Below are 19,863 nucleotides of genomic sequence, written 5' to 3'. Positions count from 1 at the left end.
AACAAAGAACAAAAATCTTTGTTCGCTCAGCAAACTTTGTGTGGACAATTAAGTAGATATTTCTTAATAAATGTTCGAACAAGGAATAGAGGGCGAATCACATGTCATGTAAACTTAGTATAACTGTAGACAACATTTCTCACATGGTAGAAGAATATAGGTAGACGCGTCGACACAGCTGCTGGGACAATGAACTGTCAAACCAATTTTGGAATTGAAAATGTTGAATGAAAAATTATTTATATTTGTAAAAATTGTTGAAAAACGAGAATTCTAATAGCCTCCGTACAAAGGAGTTTTAAGCTGGGAATACATAAAACGCTTATTTGGCTGGCTTAAGTCATCGGCTGGCTTCTTCGGAAATGAACAAAGGAGCCTAGGGCCAAAATCGAACTGGGTCAACCTAAAACTCCTTTGTTCATCTACGAAGAAGCCAGACTTTATGTATTTCCAGCCTTATGCTAGGAACACAATTGGAGCGAACGACGAATTTTTTCGCGGCGTATGTTCGTCGTCAAAAATAAAACACATATGTGTATATGGAAGTGCACACAATCACGGCACCGGCGAAAATTTCGTCGGTCGCCGCGAACTCAATTAGCTTTATTTCTATTTCATACGCCGGCGACCGGCGAACAAAATGTGGCCATACTTGTACGAATTTTATGTGTTTTAGTAAATAAAGTTACTTTTTACTTTAAAATTTGTTATGGTCACTCTACTATCTGTTACTCGTATAAAAAAAACATAATTAATTTGTTTATTTATTTGTGTACTTGCGCCTGAGTGAAGATGGATATCAGTGAATTTATAATAGAGAAGATGGACATAAGTGAAATTATAATAGAGAACGTAAAGAATTATGTGTTCTTGTATAATCCATTGTAGTCAACAAATGAGAAAAAAGTAAACAACTTCATCAGCTGTTTTATAATTTCGTCGGTATTGTGTTCCATACGACGAATTTTCGCGGCTCATTCTGTCGCCGCGTAGGGCGAAATTCGTCGTTCGCTCCAATTGTGTTCCTAGCATTAGGTTGTCCTAGTTCTATTTTAGCCTTACGCTCCTTTGTTCTTTTCTAAAGAAGCCAGCCGATGACTTACGCCAGTCAACTAAAGCTAGGAACACAATTGGAGCGAACGACGAATTTCGCCCTACGCGACGACAAAATGAGCCGCGAAAATTCGTCGTATGGAACACAATACCGACGAAATTATAAAACAGCTGATGAAGTTGTTTACTTTTTGCTCATTTGTTGACTACAATGAATTATACAAGAACACATAATTCTTTACGTTCTCTATTATAATTTCACTTATGTCCATCTTCTCTATTATAAATTCACTGATATCCATCTTCACTCAGGCGCAAGTACACAAATAAATAAACAAATTAATTATGTTTTTTTATACGAGTAACAGATAGTAGAGTGACCATAACAAATTTTAAAGTAAAAAGTAACTTTATTTACTAAAACACATAAAATTCGTACAAGTATGGCCACCTTGTACTGTTTTGTTCGCCGGTCGCCGGCGTATGAAATAGAAATAAAGCTAATTGAGTTCGCGGCGACCGACGAAATTTTCGCCGGTGCCGTGATTGTGTGCACTTCCATATACACATATGTGTTTTATTTTTGACGACGAACATACGCCGCGAAAAAATTCGTCGTTCGCTCCAATTGTGTTCCTAGCATAAGGCTGCAAATACATAAAAAGCTTGAAGTCTTGGCTAGGCATATTAATGCCAAATTATAATGAAAGACGACGGCAGGATTTTACTGCGGCTCTGTAATTCTTTTCTGAAATGTCACAAAATAGGCCGTGCCATGACTTCAAGCTTCTTATGTACTTAGCCCTTAAGCGTTTTATTCAAATAAGTTTTCCGTTGGCATGTAGAAGTCACGCGGGATTTAAAACAAATCCGGTCGTTAAAAGCTATAATTTTGTATGGTGCATCTGGTCGAATAAATCCGGATTAAGCAATAAATCCAGAAAATGTGGGTGAATCCGAATACCATTTTACCAAATCCTATGACAGGATTTATTTTAAATCTGGTTTGGAGTCTACATACCATGGTAGAAGAATATAGGTAGATGCATCAACGCTTTTAAACATTGATATGTCAAAATTTTTAAAATGTTTTATGAAAAATAAGCGGATTTTTTAATGTTTTTTATACGACGCAAATCAGAGGTTGTTATAATATGAATTTTTCAACAATTATTACAAATTTTAATAATTTTTCATTCAACATTTTCAATTCCAAAATCGGTTTGACAGTTCATTGTCCCAGCACAGGTCCCAGAATACAGGTAGTCGCATCGACACAGCTGCTGGGACAATAAACTGGCAAACCGATTTTGGAATTGAAAATATTGAATGAAAAATTATTGAAATTTGTAAAAATGGTTGAAAAATACATACCATAACAACCTCCGATTTGCGTGGCATAAGAAAAAATAAAAAAAATTTACTTATTTTCGACAATATATTTTAAAAAATTTGACATATCAATGTTCCCAAGCGTTGATGCATCTGCCTGAATTTTTCGCCATGCCTATATTTCTTTCGAAATTTAATTACCTTTCTGACATGGCAGATGAAGGTGTTATTAACAGAGGGGATTTTAAAAGTTTGTTTAGATAATTTAAAATCCTTGTTATTTAAAAGTTAAAATTAGCCATATTTTCATTAGAAACACTAAAAAAATAATTGAGTGAACAGGGCTATCACTACTTTGAACAGTATTATCGACTGTTTTGCCATCATTTACATCACCTATTATTTGTAAAAGACTAATTGGAATTTTGGTTGACATTATGCCTATCGAATAAAAATACGTTCCAAATGTCAGGAGTGTCGTCGTCAGTCAGTGGCAACAAATTGGAGTAGTGAAGTATTTGTGAAAATAAAATGGATTTATTTCATTTAAATCATGAAAATGTTAACAAAGATCAATAGAAATACACTAAAGCAAAATGTTTATGATCCTATGAAGACGAATACTAATTAATTCCATGGGGAAAACTTTACAAAAGTTTGATGGTCTGTGGAAATGTGAAAAAAGACTGAAAATAAAGTATGTGTGTGTGAAGAAAAAAGTTCACAGAGAAAAAATGTATAATTGTCAACTAAAATTACTTAATATATCGTAAAATAGTTATGTTTATAATCAAATGAAATATACGAAATGTGTTTCGATAAGAATTTCTTTAGATAAGTTTTCTTAAAAAATATAAGAAATAAATCAACGACAACATTCAGTCTGCTTGTCGTTTTGTGTGAAGAGGAAGTTCCCTGAAAATTTTATACACAATACACATAAAAAAGTGACAAGTGCAATCGTTCGTATAGCAGCAGCACCAACGACAACAGCAGCAGCCAAAAAGCCAAACAACCAGAATTCGCTGAAAATGTCATAAAACTCATTGTTTTTATTGGCAGATAATATATTATTTTTAATAAAAACAACAACAAGGTAGGCAAAAATAAATATTATTTTGTAAATAAATTAATGGTGAAAAAGTTCCAGTGAAAGCTGTTGGTTAATTTTACATATCTTCTTCTTGTTTGGCCTTCTATGTGCCTTTTCTCACATTTTCCAAACACACAGCCACACACATACATACTTACGCGTACAAAAATCTCCACTATACGCGTATATAGTGGTGTGTGTTGTAATAGTGAGAGATGTGGTGTTGTTTTCTTTTCTGTTGATAGAAGAAAGGAGTGAGGGAGGCGTACGGAGAGGAGGTGACAGATGTGTAGAAAGGTGGAAATGTTGATGAAGAAACATAAAACAAGAAACAAATACCTACACTTGAACGAAAAAGTTTTCTGAAATTAAAAAAATGAGGTGTAAATCAAAATTGATATTATTTTAAAATCATAACGAAGTTTTAAAGGGGAGACATACTAAAGAGGAGTCCATAAGATATAAAGAAGGTGTATGTTGTCACGCCTTCTAGTGCATGAATATCTCCGGATCTTTCTCCCTAGGTCGTGAAAATATCCTGCGTCGTCTTTGCTTATCGGAGATATGTAAAAGGAGGGCCAAAACAATTTAATATAAATAAGAAAAAAGGGGAGGTTACTGGAGATGGTAGGTATGTTTTTGTGTTTTAAAGGGGTGCATTTGTGGACAATGTTAATTTAATGGTTTGATCTGTTTCCAGGACTTTGCAACCGCTTAAAGTATTCGGGCATTTTAAGGATGGTTCCCAAAGCGGACAGAAATGCAGATCATAGATATTCTTGCCTCCTCAAACTAGATCGGGTATCAGATCAACGGGTAGTGTTAAATCAAGTACCCTGCTCGTCATTACAGCACCTGGAGTTGTCATATTTTAAAGATGTTTGAGGCAGAGGTTCTGCCAACACATCAGAGATTCGGCATTCAATTTCAATGCGATATTCAAATTAAATGATAAAGAAAAGAATATGATCATTGAACGTATAGGTTTTGAGGGCTGACAGATTATACCATCCAGCGAGGTTTTAACCAAAGAATATGTATCAACTCGGATGTATCCCTGGTCTTTAGACGTCCGCATACTGTGCAGGAGTCGATACAATTCACCTCTAGACATTCAGAAATCTTGGCTATCAAAATTAGTGATCTTGACGGTCCGGTCAGCGACTATTTTCACGATAGTTTTGGAGTGTAGAAAAGCACTGGATAATATTAAGAGTTTATCAACTTTTTTTGGGTTTTTGGCCATCGTAACTTTTTTGGCAATGAAGCAGCAGATGTCGGAAATAGCATCAAATTTTAGAATAAGTTTAGATTTTTTCGAGTTGGTCACCTTTGGCACGAATTATGGCCTTTGAACGGCCAATGAAACCGTCACACGTTGCCGTCAATGTTGCTGCGGTACCCATTCCCATCGAAGCGCTTGCTTGAGATGATCGACACTTTGAAATTGTTTAGTGCCAACCTTGCTTTCCAAAATGCTCCAGGCACAATAGCCCAACGGATTGGTATTCGGAGATTTTGGTGGCCATTGTGCGCTGGAAATGAAGCGAGGAACCTCATTTTGTAACCATTCTTGGGTGGCGCGTGCTGAGTCCTGTTGGAATGTCCAAGGTCTGCGGCCAAAATGTTTGCGTACCCAAGGCTTTAATACAACCTGCAGTCTGGAGTTGGTTGCAGTATTTTCATTTCACCCTTTTTTTGACTCTAATAATGGGCCCTTTTCGAAATGTTGGGGGTTTTGCAAACAAATTGAATCCAAGAATCGATTGTTAAATCATAACTCCCGAATCCCCATCATGTGGTAACTTGTTGGCTATTCATTAGCTTTCAAACCATACCTACTTGGACTTTTAGGTCAAATATCCGGGTATGCTTGTCCGTCGCACAGGAAAAAATACTTTCCCGAAATCAGGTACAAATGCCTTTAACAGAGTTATTCCGCCACCACATAAGGGTAACACCAGTTTCAATTATTTTTGCCTTTTATTCGTATTTTCCATGTAATTTTGCCTTTTTGTGGTATTTTACTTATTAACTTAAAGAAACATTCCAATATAGGTCCACGTTTTGGTATAGCCCTTTTCCTATTTTGCAAGATCCTACTGATTTATGTTATTTCCAAGATATTTTCCATTCGAGTTGCCTTTGGGACTTTTCTACTTCAAATTAATATGTATGTATCTTCCCGGTATGCAAAAGTAAATGGTTATATTATGAGGGTCAAGGTTCTGTCTGCAAATTGACTGGTATCTTTCATTTTCTCAATTGTTGGGATTTAATTAATATCAAATGATATAAACTCCTCCACCCACAATTTTCGATGAAATTAAATAATTTGTCCCCACTTTTTATATTTAAATTTCCCATTAAACACCGCCATACAACAACGTATACCATTGACACCAACTGTAAATTGTTGCATTGTACTTTTGTGTGTTTTGTCTTATTTGCAGGTTTGCTGTGTCTTTGTCTTTTATCTGTCTCTACTTTATTGTGCCTTTTGTTACATTCGTTCGTTGTTTGCTGCAACGCGCTAGTAGTTTATTGCTTAGAGTGGTGAGAAGGGGTTGGTGACAATGTCTGCTATCTGTTACCGTCTGTTGCAATCATTATTGTTGTGCTCGTTGTTGTTTCAATTTCTTATAATTATAGTCAATGTGCGTCTGCAGGCTTTTTTTTTGGCCATATCAACCTTGGATAGCTTGTATTTATAAAGACGTACTCTACATAAAGTCGCCATTCAGCTCGTCTATGAATAGCCGATTTTAGCTCTCCTATGAAGGACCGATCTTCAATTTTTCTATGGAGGGGGTCAAAACGTGCCCAGTCAAACTAACGGTTTTAGACCTTAGGTCTCTTTGGACCAAATCCGTTTCAGAACATTTGGAGCCGTCTTAGCGATATCCGTCCGTCTGTCTGTATGGCTGGTGCGCGCGATTACTCTTGAAGTGCGTATCCGATTTTGTCCAAACTTGGTACTTCGTAATATTTTTGTCAAACTTAGTTCGAGTTCGGAGATGGGCAATATCGGTCCACTCCTTCTGGTACCTCCTCCACAAAAGTTCGAAATTTTCAAAAATATATTCTCTGCACAGAAAGAATAAGGATAATCCGATTTTGCTCCAACTTTGCAAATCCTAATATTTGCGTCAGTGCTAGGTCAGGTGCGAAAATGGACAATATCGGTCAACATTTGTAATAATTACAACTCTTATAAAATGTGATGTAAGAGTCCGATTGTCTTCCACCTTTACACATCCTAATGTTTTTATGAAACTAAGATATGGTATTAAGAAGGAATATATCGGTCCATTCCTTCTGGTACCTCCCCCACGAAAGGTCGAAACTTTAAATATCCATTAATCCCATAAAACGCGAAATTAACATTCGATTCCATTTAGACTTGGCACATCTGAATATTTTTATCAACACGGGATCTGTTCTGATACCTCCCCCACAAAGGATCAAAGTTTTGAATAACCAAAACGTTTATAAAACCCGAAATAAGCATCAGGTTCTCTTTATATTTTACACATACAAACATTATTGCTAACACAATATCTGTGAAGATGGATATATCGGTCCTCTTCTTCTGGTACCACCCCCACAAAAGGTCATCATTTTGAGTATCCATGAAAGCTCATAAAACGTGAAATTAACTTCCAATTCCATTCAGACGTGGTACATCTCAATATTTCAATCAACACAAGATCTGTTATAAAAATGGTACCATTTCTTCCGGTACCTCCCCCACAAAGGGTTCAAGAAAAACAAAACCAACTAACCTTTTAAAAATTTCACACATACAAACATTTTTGCTTAAACGAACCTCTTGCTGCGAACCTCTTCTGGTACCTCACTCACACAGGGTTACAATACTTTTATCTGTCATAAATTGCGAAATAGCTCAGCGATTCTTTAGAACTTGCTAGACCTAAATATATGCCTCTCAACCAAAAGCTGGGATGAATATGGAATTTATGATTTCCTATATATTGGATAAAAATTTTCGATTTTCTTATGATTTTGGCCATACCAGTATTTTTATCTGTATTAGATGAAGCATGAAAATGGAATACTTCGGTCGACTATATTTGGTACCTCACGCACATGTTAACATTTTCTAAAAATTATCAAATATCTCATGTAAAGTGGGGGAAGTTACCAAAATAGGGCAAACCTGGCAACATTTATATCATATTTTTTAGGTCCGATACGAATTGGACAATATTGGCCCATTCTTTCAAAACCCACTCTGTATAAGGTGAAGAGTTTGAATAATCATAACAGAAGTCTAAATATTTCTAAGTAATTTTTTGCTTGTTTCTTTAAAATTTGCCATTTAATTTAAGAATTAAATTACTTTAAAATATTTTCTAAATATTCTATATTTACAAAAAAATATAAAACATTTTCTCCACTACCACCCAAAGAATGGGCCGGACCACAACCATACATAATATTACTTTTTTTCAAATATTTGTTTAACAAGTTTTTTTGGTCATACTTTTCAATCGTGACCTGAATTCCAAAATTCTTTACCGGAAATTCTTAGAATTTTTCTTCCGAATAAAATGCAAAACTTTTCATTTGTTTATCTTCAGAAGAAGGGGGAGGTGATAAGGTGTGGGTGGTGGTTAATATCCAACATTCTGATAATCCCACAAGACAATCCACCATGGACGACATCGAATTTTGTAAAACATGACATTCCAGGCAGATTTATGTCGGTAGATCTTTTTCGTGGATTCACTATATTTGTTTTTTTTTTAATAAAATGCAAATGCATTTCACAACTAGAAGAACAACAACGACTACAACATGAAGATACAAAAAAATGGTTGTGTCAAATCGACGTGTGATGAAAGTATTGACTGTCACTCACCCATCATATTTGAACTGTCTTCAACATGGTGAACACAACTCATGAAGGTGAGTGGCAGTAAAACAGACGACGCACACATTCATAAGAGATTTTCTTGTCCTCCACAGACGCATGGTGAGGCGAGATAATTTGTCTGTCACACAAGATAGGCATTTAATTTGATAAAATTAAATCGTATTTCTTCTTCGTTTTTTTGACACCTTATGAATGTTTGCATCGGACATTTTACACGGATCTGAAGATTTTTCTTGATGTCGCTATTAAAAGATTTATTGGCGCAATAAAATTATTTTTAAATTTAAATTGCCACCCATCACTTTACACATTGGCTGTCGGTAGAGGGCTTGTTGATACCCCTCAACATACGATAATTATACCCTCAGCCATATGGCTACAGAGGGTATATATCATTTGATACGGTCAAAACGTGCCTCATCGAACTATCGGTTTTAGATCCTAGGTCTGGATATCCGATTTGGTCCAAACTTGGTACATCATAATATTATTATCAAACTTAGATCGAATTCGGAGATGAAACATATCGGTTCACTCCATCTGGTACTTCCAAAAAAAAGGTCGAAATTTTCAAAAAAATATTTTATTGCTCGGAAAGAAGAAGGATAATTTGATTTTGCTCCTACTTTGCAAATCCTAATATTTGCATCAATGCTAGGTCAGGTGCGAAAATGGTTAATATCGGTCCACTCCATCAAAGGGTCCAACTTTTGAATAATTTTAACTCTTATAAAATGTGATTATTATTAGTCCGATTGTCTTCAAATTGCACACATCACAATATTTTTCATAACCCAAGGTCTGGTGTGAAGATGGAATATATCGCTCCTCCCCTTCTGGTACCTTCCCCACAAAGCGTTAAAATTTTGAATATTCATGAAGTTCATCAAACGGGAAATTAATATCCGATTCCATTCAGACTCATCTCAATATTTCAATAAGCAAATATTATAGAGATTGTAGAGATCGGACCAGTACTACTGGTACCTCCCCCACAAAGGGTAAATATTTTGAATATCCATGAAGCTCATAAAACGCGAAATTAACATTCGATTCCATTGAGACTATCTCATATTACTAACAGCACAGGATTTGTTATAAAGATGGCAGATATCATTTATTCTGGTACCTCCCCCACATACGGTTCAAGATTTTGAAAAACAAAACTCTCAAAGAAAGTAAAATAAGCATCCAGCTCTCTTTAAATTTCACAAATACAAACATTTTTTTCTCACACAAGATCTGTTGCGAAGATAATAGATATCTGTCAAATCCTTCTGATACCTCACCCACAAAGGGTCATAATTTTCAATACTTATCTGTAATATCTTGCGAAAAGCGATTCTTTACAACTTGATATATCTAATTATTTATCTTAACCATGATATCTGATATGAATATGGAATTTATCGGGATTGATGACGTCGCAAAAAATTCGATGAATTTTCGATTTTTTTTGTAAGTTTGCACATACCAAAATGTTTATTTGTATTATATGGAGTATGAAAATGGAATACTTCGGTCCACTATATCCGGTACATTACGCACATTTTCTAAATATTATCACATATATCGTCTAAATTGAAGGAAGTAGTCGATGCGACCTTCAGTTCGACGGCCTCCTTCAACTCGCTTGCTCCATCTCGCCTTTAGAGACGAACTCCGACTCCAGCTGGTCTACAATGATTAAAAGACTCTCTGTTCTCAGCTCGTTTATCAAAGGCTTTCCCATCTCAGTTTCCACTTCCTGAGTTTTCTAAGTCTCCCATTTCTCAGCTCCTTTATTAAAGACTTCCTTGATAATCCTCTACACCGAAAACGTTTTATTACCCCCATTTTATTACCATCCAATAAATTACCCTACGCCCTCAAACTCTAACCGTCTGGTGGGTATCTCATCCTGCAATCCGTACATGATATGACAACGAATTAAATTTTAATGAATTTCTAATTTTCTTCAAATGACAAAATTGCGACAGGAGTGACTACTGAGGGTGGGGTGAGAGACGGAATGAAACAAGCATCAAATCAAATCACTTGTTATAACTACAAGAACAAGAGCAACAAGAACAGCGGCAGCATCAACATCATTACCATCGCCATCACCATCGTCTGTCTGTGGTGTTTGTTTTACTTTTCAAAAGAACACTTCTTTTCCGTTCTTCTTCGAACACTTGTTCTAACAGCTAACTAATTTTGACACTTGAGTTACTTCCGATTTCGTTATTTCCGGTTGAATAAATGTGCCAACATTAAACTGTTACCAGCCAAAACAGTGTAAAATAGCTACAGCGAGAGAGTGAGCAAGAGCCAGACATATGGTGCTACAGACAGGAAGAGAGAATAGGAGAATGAGTAAGAGAGGAGGGATAAAGGCAGGATTTGGAGCAATGCCATAAGGAATAATAACATATGTATGTATGTGTATGTGTGTGTTTGAGTGTTTTTGTGTGTGGTATGAACGTCAGGGTGAGTTAAGGCATCCATCCGTCGCATGCGGTGAGGGATGCATATTATTGAGTTCAGGGATACTGTTGTTGTTACACCCAGCCAACCATTAAAGGTCCAAGAATTCTTGCGTCACCCAGTTTTATTACACACCCTCTCTCACTCTCCCTCGCTCCACATTTCATTAGACATTCTTATGCACATATTTCACTGAATAAGGGTGGGTGGTTTTTTCCCCATTCCTTCCACTATCATCCAAAAATTAAGGAAAGCAAGCATGTGCTAAGTGCTCTTGGTCAACATTCCAGATTATTTTCATGCATTTTTATTTTGCTTATTGTGAATACGTGTTTCACATGTCCATTTTTTGCAATTCTCCTTTGGCACCAACAATGACCTGGCATTTAATTTTAATCATTGAAAGATTTGCTGATCATTGTTCTTTAAAGGAATGTCATTTGACGAGCTGAAAGGGGAGATGACCACAAGGAAGCAGTTTAAGGCCATTAAAAGAGAGTCTTCATAGACGAGGGGAAGGTAGTCATAATAGACTAGAGGAGCTGAAGGTGGTCTTTTTAGACGAGTTGAAGATAGTCTTTATAGATAAGCGGTAATTAGAAAAACTAAGTGTCCATTCTTCTGTAGAGCGTCTTTGTATAGATAAAAAGTCTCCATGTAAATCTCTTTGACGAACTGGACAGGTACTCTTCTTAGATTAGCTGGGCAAGGGGACTTTACCGAGGAGCTCGTTAGTGATTCTATTAAAATGGAGTCTTTATAGACGAGCTAATGTGAGTCCCTGTAGATGAGTCTTTGTAGAAAGGTGGGATTCGTTGAAGCTTAAAATTGGAACCTATAGTTTATTATAACTTACACCACACACTCACAGTGGTAAGGGTATTTGATCTTTGTGTATTTGTAACATGGAGAACGTTATAGACCCATAGTTGCTTTTGAGAATCTTTTTAGAATCACTTTCTGAGTCGATTCATGCATATCAAAATGCAGGTCGCGTTTATTATCCGTTTGAGATGAAATTTTATATTTGTTTGGGCCAAGGACGAACCACATTGAAATTGGTGAGAATCGATTCAAATTTAGATATAGCTTTCATATATATCTTCAACTGATTTCGGGTTAATTGTGCACCAAATGGCCAATATCAGTCGAAGTGACCTGAATTTTGGCACATCTGGCTAAATCCATCCTAGAAACAAGTACTTCAAATTTGGTGAAAATCGGTTCAAATATAGCTAGAGCTCCCACATATATGTTAAACCCGATGTGGGTGTTTAAGTCCCTCGCATGCGTAATATGTACTCCACAAGAATAATATTTGATACCAGATATGAAATACAGCCCAGAAATATCTCTGTCAAATTTTATCGAGATCGAATCAGAATTGCATATAGCTCCCATATATATCTTTATTCGATATTAGGTTTGTTGTGCACCACTCTTCTGGTACCTCCCCCACAAAGATCAAAATTTTAAATAACCAACACGACGGTAAAATCCGAAATTAACATCCGGTTCCCTTCATATTTCACACATCCCATTATTTCTACTAAGACAAGATCTGCTGTAACAATGAAATATATCGGTTCAATCCTTCTAGTACCTCCTCCTCAAAGGGTCAAAATTTTGAACAATCATGAAGCTCATAAAACACGAAATTAACATCCGATTCGATTCCGACTTGGCACATCTCAATATTTCCATCAACACATGATCTATTGTAAAGGATGGTATCGATCGGACCATTTCTTCTGAAAAACTTTGACTGATTCAAGAACCAAAAAAAAAAAAAAAAAAAAACCAAGAAAAAATGAACAATTCAAAAAGAATACATTCTTAAATGCTCATGACTGGCTCATAACTTATGAGCGGAGGTTGGAAAACTCTGGAGAGTGTATGCCACATAGGGTTCAAGGTTTTTGAAAAAGAAAAATGCTAGATAAGCATCCAACTCTCTTCAAATTTACTCATCGAAATATTTTTCCTAACATAAGATCTTTTGTGAAGATGTATATATCTGTGAACTCCTTCTTTTACCTCACCTACAAAGGGTCGCAATTTCCAATATCTGTCGTAACTTGCGAAACATGCCGACGATTCTTTACAACTTGCTATATCTAAATATTTTTCTTAACCAGAAATTTGATATGAATATGTGATTTATCGAAATTTATGATTTAGCTTAAAATTGGATATAAATGTTCGATTTCCTTCAAATTTTGCAGATACCAATATTTTTTATCTATATTAGATGAAGTATGAAAATGGAATACTTCGGTCGATTATCATAACTCAAGGCTGGGGTAAAAATCTGTTGGCAAAACCGACTGATACTTTTTAATTTGTTGAATAAAAATATAATGGATAGGGTATACACGCTTCGACCAAATCATGCCAAGCGCCATATGCTATTCCCATTCATTTCAAACACAGTTTGGTATAAAGTTTATTTTCCCTCTGCACCACCATATGGGCATTGCTATCGCGGTGGCAGCAGCTGCTGCGTAATCATTTGTTCTTAGCTAGCATCATGAAGACGAAAATGATGATGACGTCGATGATAATGAAGTTGATGATGCTTCTGGCGATGTTGATGCTCATAATGATAGTGGGTGTTAGTTATGTGGTATGTGAGGTATTGGGGCGAGGAAGGGGTGGTTGTATTGGGGTGCTGCTGTTGCTGCTTATGTGGTGGCTATTGCGGTGGAATGTTTACAAAATGTATTCGGTTGGGAAAGTTTGTTGAGTGGGTCAAGGTTAGATGCATATTATAAATAATGTCATTGTTTTTGTTTTAATTTCGTATTCCTTTTCCATTTTGCCTTCTAACCTCGTTGCTGTTCTGCTGGTTGCCTTTGTTTTACTGTATTTTCTTTTTTGTAACTTTAACAAGAGTTCACAAGATTAACTTTTTTTTTGAAGAAATCTCGGAACAGGCAAATACTCTTTTTACAGCGTAGTAGTTTATGGAAGGCACAAAACGAGTAAGACTTTGAGAAGTACAAAAAGGAGGGATTACACAAAGAAGGATCAAAGCTGAAGGTCGTCTTTATAGAAAAACTGAAGGTCGTCATTATAGACGGGCTGAAGGTCGTCTTTATAGACGTTAGACGTTATAGACGGGCTGAAGTTCATACCTCTACACGACTTGAATTTCGTCCATCTGGATAAAGGTCGTAGTTGTAGACGACGAAGGCCTCGTCTTGAAGAGTATTAGATTAATATTAGCGCATCGAGGTTAAAAGGAGATTTTTTTTTGGCGTACTCAGTGCTTTCTTTGCAGACGTGTTCCTTTTACACCTTCAGCTTTCACCCGAATGTTCAATCTACTCATCGTACTATTGAAATTACACTTTTTACTAATCTCTTCTCATTTCCATTGTCTCTTCCAGAAATTCTCCATCATGTTGATACGCGTGATTTATAACTAAGTGGTGGATACGCATAAAATAATAAAACTTTGACTGATTCAAGAACCAAAAAAAAAAACCCAAGAAAAAATGAACAATTCAAAAAGAATACATTCTTAAATGCTCATGACTGGCTCATAACTTATGAGCGGAGGTTGGAAAACTCTGGAGAGTGTATGCCGCAGAAACAGAATTCCATCAGATAGTTTTCTAATCTCCTCATTGATAGAAATTCTTTAGGATAGTTAAACAAAAAACGCATACTAACAACCACACATTCTGAAAAAGGATTAACAAGACGAAGAAGAAGGCCGAGAACAAGAGCAAAACAAAATGGGTGCAAGTGCATCATCAGCAGGGGGCGGAGGTGGGGGTTATCCATCGGTAATGACCTCCTCACAACAGAGTGGCCATTCTTCGGCCATGGGTGGTATGCCACCGGGGACAAGTACCAGTTCCAGTTTGCTACTGCCATCAACGGGGGCCAATTCACTGTTGTCCAGCTCGATGGGTGGCCTCAGTGGCGGTGGTGGTGCGTTTGGCCCTCATTTTCGAGAGCCTCGCCGGAAACGTGTTACGGGGTTTGCAACGCTAAAGCGTAAATTTATCAGACGACGGCGTTCCTCCAAAGCTTGTGATCATGCCAGAGTTCTAAGAGATTTTGTTTCCGACTGGACGCCACTGGAGCTGGCAGCACTGTGTGAGGAGTATGAATCACTGTCGGCCTTACGTGATTTATCGGTAAGCTAACGGTGTAAATAAGTTTTAAAAGGCAGTTTTTATTTTTTGCTCTTTTCCTCCAGATGCAAGCCGAGCTGGCCCGACCACCTGCTACCACATACAAACAAGATCTTGCAGCTCTCTTTGAAACGAAGACTTGTACAGACTGTGATCTCGTCTTCCGTGGCGCCATATTTCCCGTGCATCGTTGCATACTGTCATCGCGATGCACATATTTCCGTGACCTTCTCGCCAGTTGTCCTGGTTTTGGAGCTCGCATTTGTCTCGAATTACCTGCCTCACCAATAGATGTTCAAATGTTCGCCTCACTGTTGCGGTATCTGTATACGGGAGACTTGTGTCCACATGATTCCAGTATTGATATAGGGCTTCTGCGGCAACTGGGCGATGATTTTGGCACACCAAATCCTCTGGAACATGATTTGCGGTACTTACTGGAAACTGGTGATTATGCGGATGCCGCCTTGGTTTTCACATCAGAGAGCTGTGGCGGCGGTGGTGGTGGTGGAGTTGGAGGATTTTTAGGTGCTGGCGCCAGTGGTAGCAGCATTATTGGTGGAGGCAATGGTGGTCTGGGTATTACAGGGGTTCTGGGTGGTGGCGGCGATGCCTATAACCGCCCCGATTCGGGTAACTCCGAATACGGATTTCGTCCCAAACTAGAGCTGCCCTGCCACAAAGCGATTCTCAGTGCCAGATCGCCGTTCTTTCGTAATCTCATAGCCAGGCGGACACGTAACATGGATGCCGAATATGCCGAACGGGCGTTGCATGTGCCAACGCGTATTGTCCTCGATGAGACCGTGATACCAAAACGTTATGCTCGTGTTCTTTTACATGCCATTTACTTGGATACCGTAGACTTAACATTAATTTTAAGAGGTGCCAATTCGGGTACTACAGCGGCTGGTTCGCTGGGTGAAGTACATGCACTGACGGCGGGCCGTACACGGCCCACACCATTGGAAGAGGCCATGGAGTTGTATCAGATTGGTCGCTTTCTGGAATTGGACATATTGGCCCAGGGTTGCGAAGATCTCATATTAGAATGGCTGACCCTGGACACGCTGCCAACGGTGCTTAAATGGGGTAGCCAGGTAAGCTAAAGGAGAATGAATTCAAATGCCAATGTGTTTTAAATGTCTCTTTTTTTGTTGCTTTCAGCCCCATGGTTCGGCGTGGGTGTTTCGCCAAGCTTGCCAATATTTACGTGAAGAGTTCTCTGCAGTCATTTCATCGCCTGTTCTTCATCAGCTCGACAAATCACAGCTCATTCATGTTTTACAGTCGAATTTCTTGCAAGCTTCCGAGCTGGAAGTGCTCCAAGCCGTTCTCAAATGGGGCGAACAAGAGCTTATACGGCGCATGGAAGACCGTGAACCCAATCTACTCTCACACACTGCCCATTCGGTGACACGCAAAGGTGTCAAAAAACGTGACTTAAGCGATGTAGAGCTACGGGAGATACTCTCGGACCTGCTGCCTTTGGTGAGAATGGATCATGTGTTACCGCCCAATAGTGAGGTGCTGGCCCAAGCCATACGTCGGGGATTGGTTAGCACACCACCCTCGCACATGATCGGCGATGAACGGGAGAATCTCAGGGTAAATGCCTGGATCAGAGGTGGTAAAAATCAAGGTCTATTTGTGAGACCACGACTGTTTATGCCGTACTTTGAGGAAATCAAGGCATTGCTGGAAGATCGCATGACCTCATCACATCATCAGGCCGAGCTGATGAGAATGCGTCGTTCGCGGCAAATGCCCGACATACCCGACACCCTGTATATGGTTTCTCGCATGAATGCTGCCTCCAATAGTGGTGTTGGCAATGCCGGCGTGGGTTCCGGCACAGACACTGTAGATATTTTGGCAGCTGCGGCCGCCATACCACCACCAGATACTCAAACCTTAGCTGCCATGTTGAAGCGCGAACACAAACTGCGCCAGTCACAATTGTGCCAGCGTGCTTTACATCTGCCACTATCTTCCAAACATGAAATCGATCGGCAAATACGTTTGCGTGTCGTTAGAGAATTTAATTTGCCCGATGCCGTTTCGGATCTCTTGGAGACGTCACTGTTGGGCAATCCCCGCAATGTAATGCAAGAAGAAGTACAAAATATGGCTGACTCCACGACTACGGTGCAATCGGTAGATGACTGTTGTCTGTTGGAGGACGATGATCAAAGTCCCCCACCTTCGCCGGCGGCAGCATCAGCAGGCTCAGTGCCTCGACATGCGTCAGCGATGGGAGCCAGTTATCTGTCGACATCATCGGCAGCCACTTCGTGTAGCAGTGCGGCTGTAGCGGGAGGTGGAGGTGCGGGCGGCGTTGGAGATACATTGCCCTCTTGTTATACAAGAAATTTAACATTCCCCCGACAACATGCTGCTGGTCTATTGGGCTTAAGCGCGATGGGAACGGGTCTACCTCCGAATTTTGCTCGTCTCTCGGCCTCAGCACATCATCGTAATGATCTGCCGGCACTAATAACTGAAGGTGATTACCGTGGTTTTGCTCATGGTTCAGCCATTGGTTTGGATATGGGTGGTGCCGAAGGTGGTGCAATGGGCTGTGCAGACGGTGCCAATGCTGGTCATTTATCGGATATGATGCCTGATGTGGCAATGGCAACAGCTTCATTGGGTCAACTTCATCTGGCCAATGCTGGCAGTTCAGCGAGCAGCACTAATGATATGCCTGAATCGCTGCAATTGGATTTGGGCGATGGTTCAAGTCATATGATGGGTGCAGCCGGGGGAGGAGCTGCAGCGGGACCAATGGGAGGATTACGTGGTTTGCAGGTATGTAAGGGTTCTGGTGTTCTACACAATGGCATACTCAGCATAAATTGTAATTTATAACCAATCATGGATGATATTTAAAGATTGTTTATATGGCATACCTTTTGTGACCCTCTCCACATGTGATAAAGATTAAAAGTACCTATAAATCTTATTCAATTCGAGGGCTATATCCAAATTGCATGATCATGAACTATGTTTACTCGGTAGAATTTCTTATTTTCTAATGGAACAATTTTATATCTCTCTTGTTTTTTTGCAGCATCAATTACCTCCTAGTAATTATCATCATTTTATGCAGCGATCAAATTCACCATTCGATGTTTTAAGACAAGGCCAACATTCACCAGCACCTGCGCCGCAACAACATCCACCACCTGGGACGTACAATACAGGACCACCACGTTTCTTATAGAGTTTGCGTGTGGCCCCCGATGAGGGCCTTTATTTTAGCATGCCTTTTTGACAAAAAGCACAAACACACCAACAACAACACCCAACTACCATCACTCCACAAATCTATGGCCAGCTGCTACCCGATAATAAATATGGAAAACCAAAATATCTTTATGTAAAGTCCTCACACCAACCAACTAAACCATCAGCAACATCCACATCAAGAAGAACCTCTACAAAAATGCCACATAACATTAAACACTTCAATTTACCTAACTTAAATCTACTCTCCTAAAACAAACCCCAAAAACAAAAACATCAAAAAATTATCAGCTAAAATAAAGTACACGCGCTCAAATTAAAGGGATATGAAAAAAACTACAGAAAATAACAGCAAACTTCTTTCAAAAGGAAGTTTGGGAAAAAAGACAACATTTTAAGACCTCCCTTTTTTGTTCTTCTCTACTTAAAATAATTTTGTAAAACAAAAACAAAACAGTGTATAGAGGGTAAATCAAAATGAAGTGACGAGAAATGTTATTATATTTTTTTTAAAGAGTAGCTAATATGAGTTTGAATATTCAGATGACAGACTTGATTTTTTAAATGTAATTTTTAAACGACCTGTTTTGTATGAGTATTAAAAAGTGACATCGAAAGGAACACATCTATTCCTTATAAATTTTCAATTTTTTTATTTTTATTTAATTTAAAAAAATTTCATGGAATTGGTGTTTCTCTTTCGACTTCCCTTGCTGCATATCGTCCTAAATTGTTTTACATTTTGTGAAAAATTAATTCTGTTTTAAACTGTCGCATACTTTGTACCGGAGGAAAAATAAATAAGTTTAAATATTCTTCGGGCCTTTTTTGCCATGCCCTCTGTGCACACAGAACAACTTTCTTCCTCTATGCTCCTATATTGTCCCCACCCGCCTACCACACACATACACAAAACATTTCTTCTATTCCACCATCCTTCACACTGTACTTCTCTTCTCTATATAGTAATATAAATATGAAATATATAATATTAGTTTATAAAGTTGTTTAATATATTTTTAATTTTCATTCGATTTATTATTAGATTTTAGTAATTTATATAATTGATAACAAATAACGAAAACAAAACGTTGTTAGCAAATATTTTTATTGTATTTAAATTTCAAAAAAAAAGCAACCAAGAAAAGAATAAACAAAAACAAAACAACTCGAAATAATTTAGTTGTAAAATAATTAAATAAATTATGAAACATAATCTACAAATTGTGAAATGAACAAAACAAATGCCCACTCCCTTAAAAATACAAAAAAAAAAAAACAAAAATGCGTTTGAATTACACTCTATTATACAAAAAAAAAGGAAACCAGAAACAAGTTAAATAAATTTAAATATAAATAAAACAAATTATAAATATAAAACAACAAAACAAAACATGTTATAATTTACAAAATTATTAAGCAAACAAAGAAAAAAAAAACAAAACAAATAAAATAAACTTAAAAATGAAATATAATAATTATAAATAAAGCCTTTGAATGAAAACGAACCAATTCAAAAAATAAAAAAAAAATGTAGTTAAGCTTTATTTTTTATGGAAGAGAAATGACAATAGAATAGATTTTGATCCATTCCCGGCGAAGCGCTTGCTTGAGGTTATCGA

At 37.7% G+C, this 19,863-nt stretch overlaps 1 protein-coding gene across 1 annotated transcript; it reads left to right on the top strand.

Moving 5' to 3' along the window:
• The first annotated feature begins 2,862 nt into the window (after positions 1 to 2,862).
• On the top strand, positions 2,863 to 19,445 carry LOC101897975 (BTB/POZ domain-containing protein 7). The gene is made up of 5 exons (XM_005185862.4): positions 2,863 to 3,481; positions 14,237 to 14,995; positions 15,058 to 16,092; positions 16,160 to 17,803; positions 18,066 to 19,445. The coding sequence occupies exons 2-5, from the start codon at positions 14,588 to 14,590 to the stop codon at positions 18,216 to 18,218; spliced, it is 3,240 nt and encodes a 1,079-aa protein (XP_005185919.2). The 5' UTR covers positions 2,863 to 3,481; positions 14,237 to 14,587; the 3' UTR covers positions 18,219 to 19,445.
• The last annotated feature ends 418 nt before the right edge of the window (positions 19,446 to 19,863 follow it).

Source organism: Musca domestica, unplaced genomic scaffold, assembly GCF_030504385.1.
Source record: "Musca domestica strain aabys unplaced genomic scaffold, Musca_domestica.polishedcontigs.V.1.1 44, whole genome shotgun sequence".
Classification (NCBI taxonomy): Eukaryota; Metazoa; Arthropoda; class Insecta; order Diptera; family Muscidae; genus Musca; species Musca domestica.
Note: the sequence above shows the minus strand (reverse complement) of the source record. Positions and strands in the feature narration are given on the sequence as shown.

Coding starts and splice junctions, on each gene's coding strand:
- LOC101897975 (XM_005185862.4), top strand. CDS start 14,588: ATGGGTGCAAGTGCATCATCAGCAGGGGGCGGAGGTGGGGGTTATCCA. Junction 14,996..15,057: donor CGGCCTTACGTGATTTATCG/GTAAGCTAACGG, acceptor CTTTTCCTCCAG/ATGCAAGCCGAGCTGGCCCG. Junction 16,093..16,159: donor TGCTTAAATGGGGTAGCCAG/GTAAGCTAAAGG, acceptor TGTTGCTTTCAG/CCCCATGGTTCGGCGTGGGT.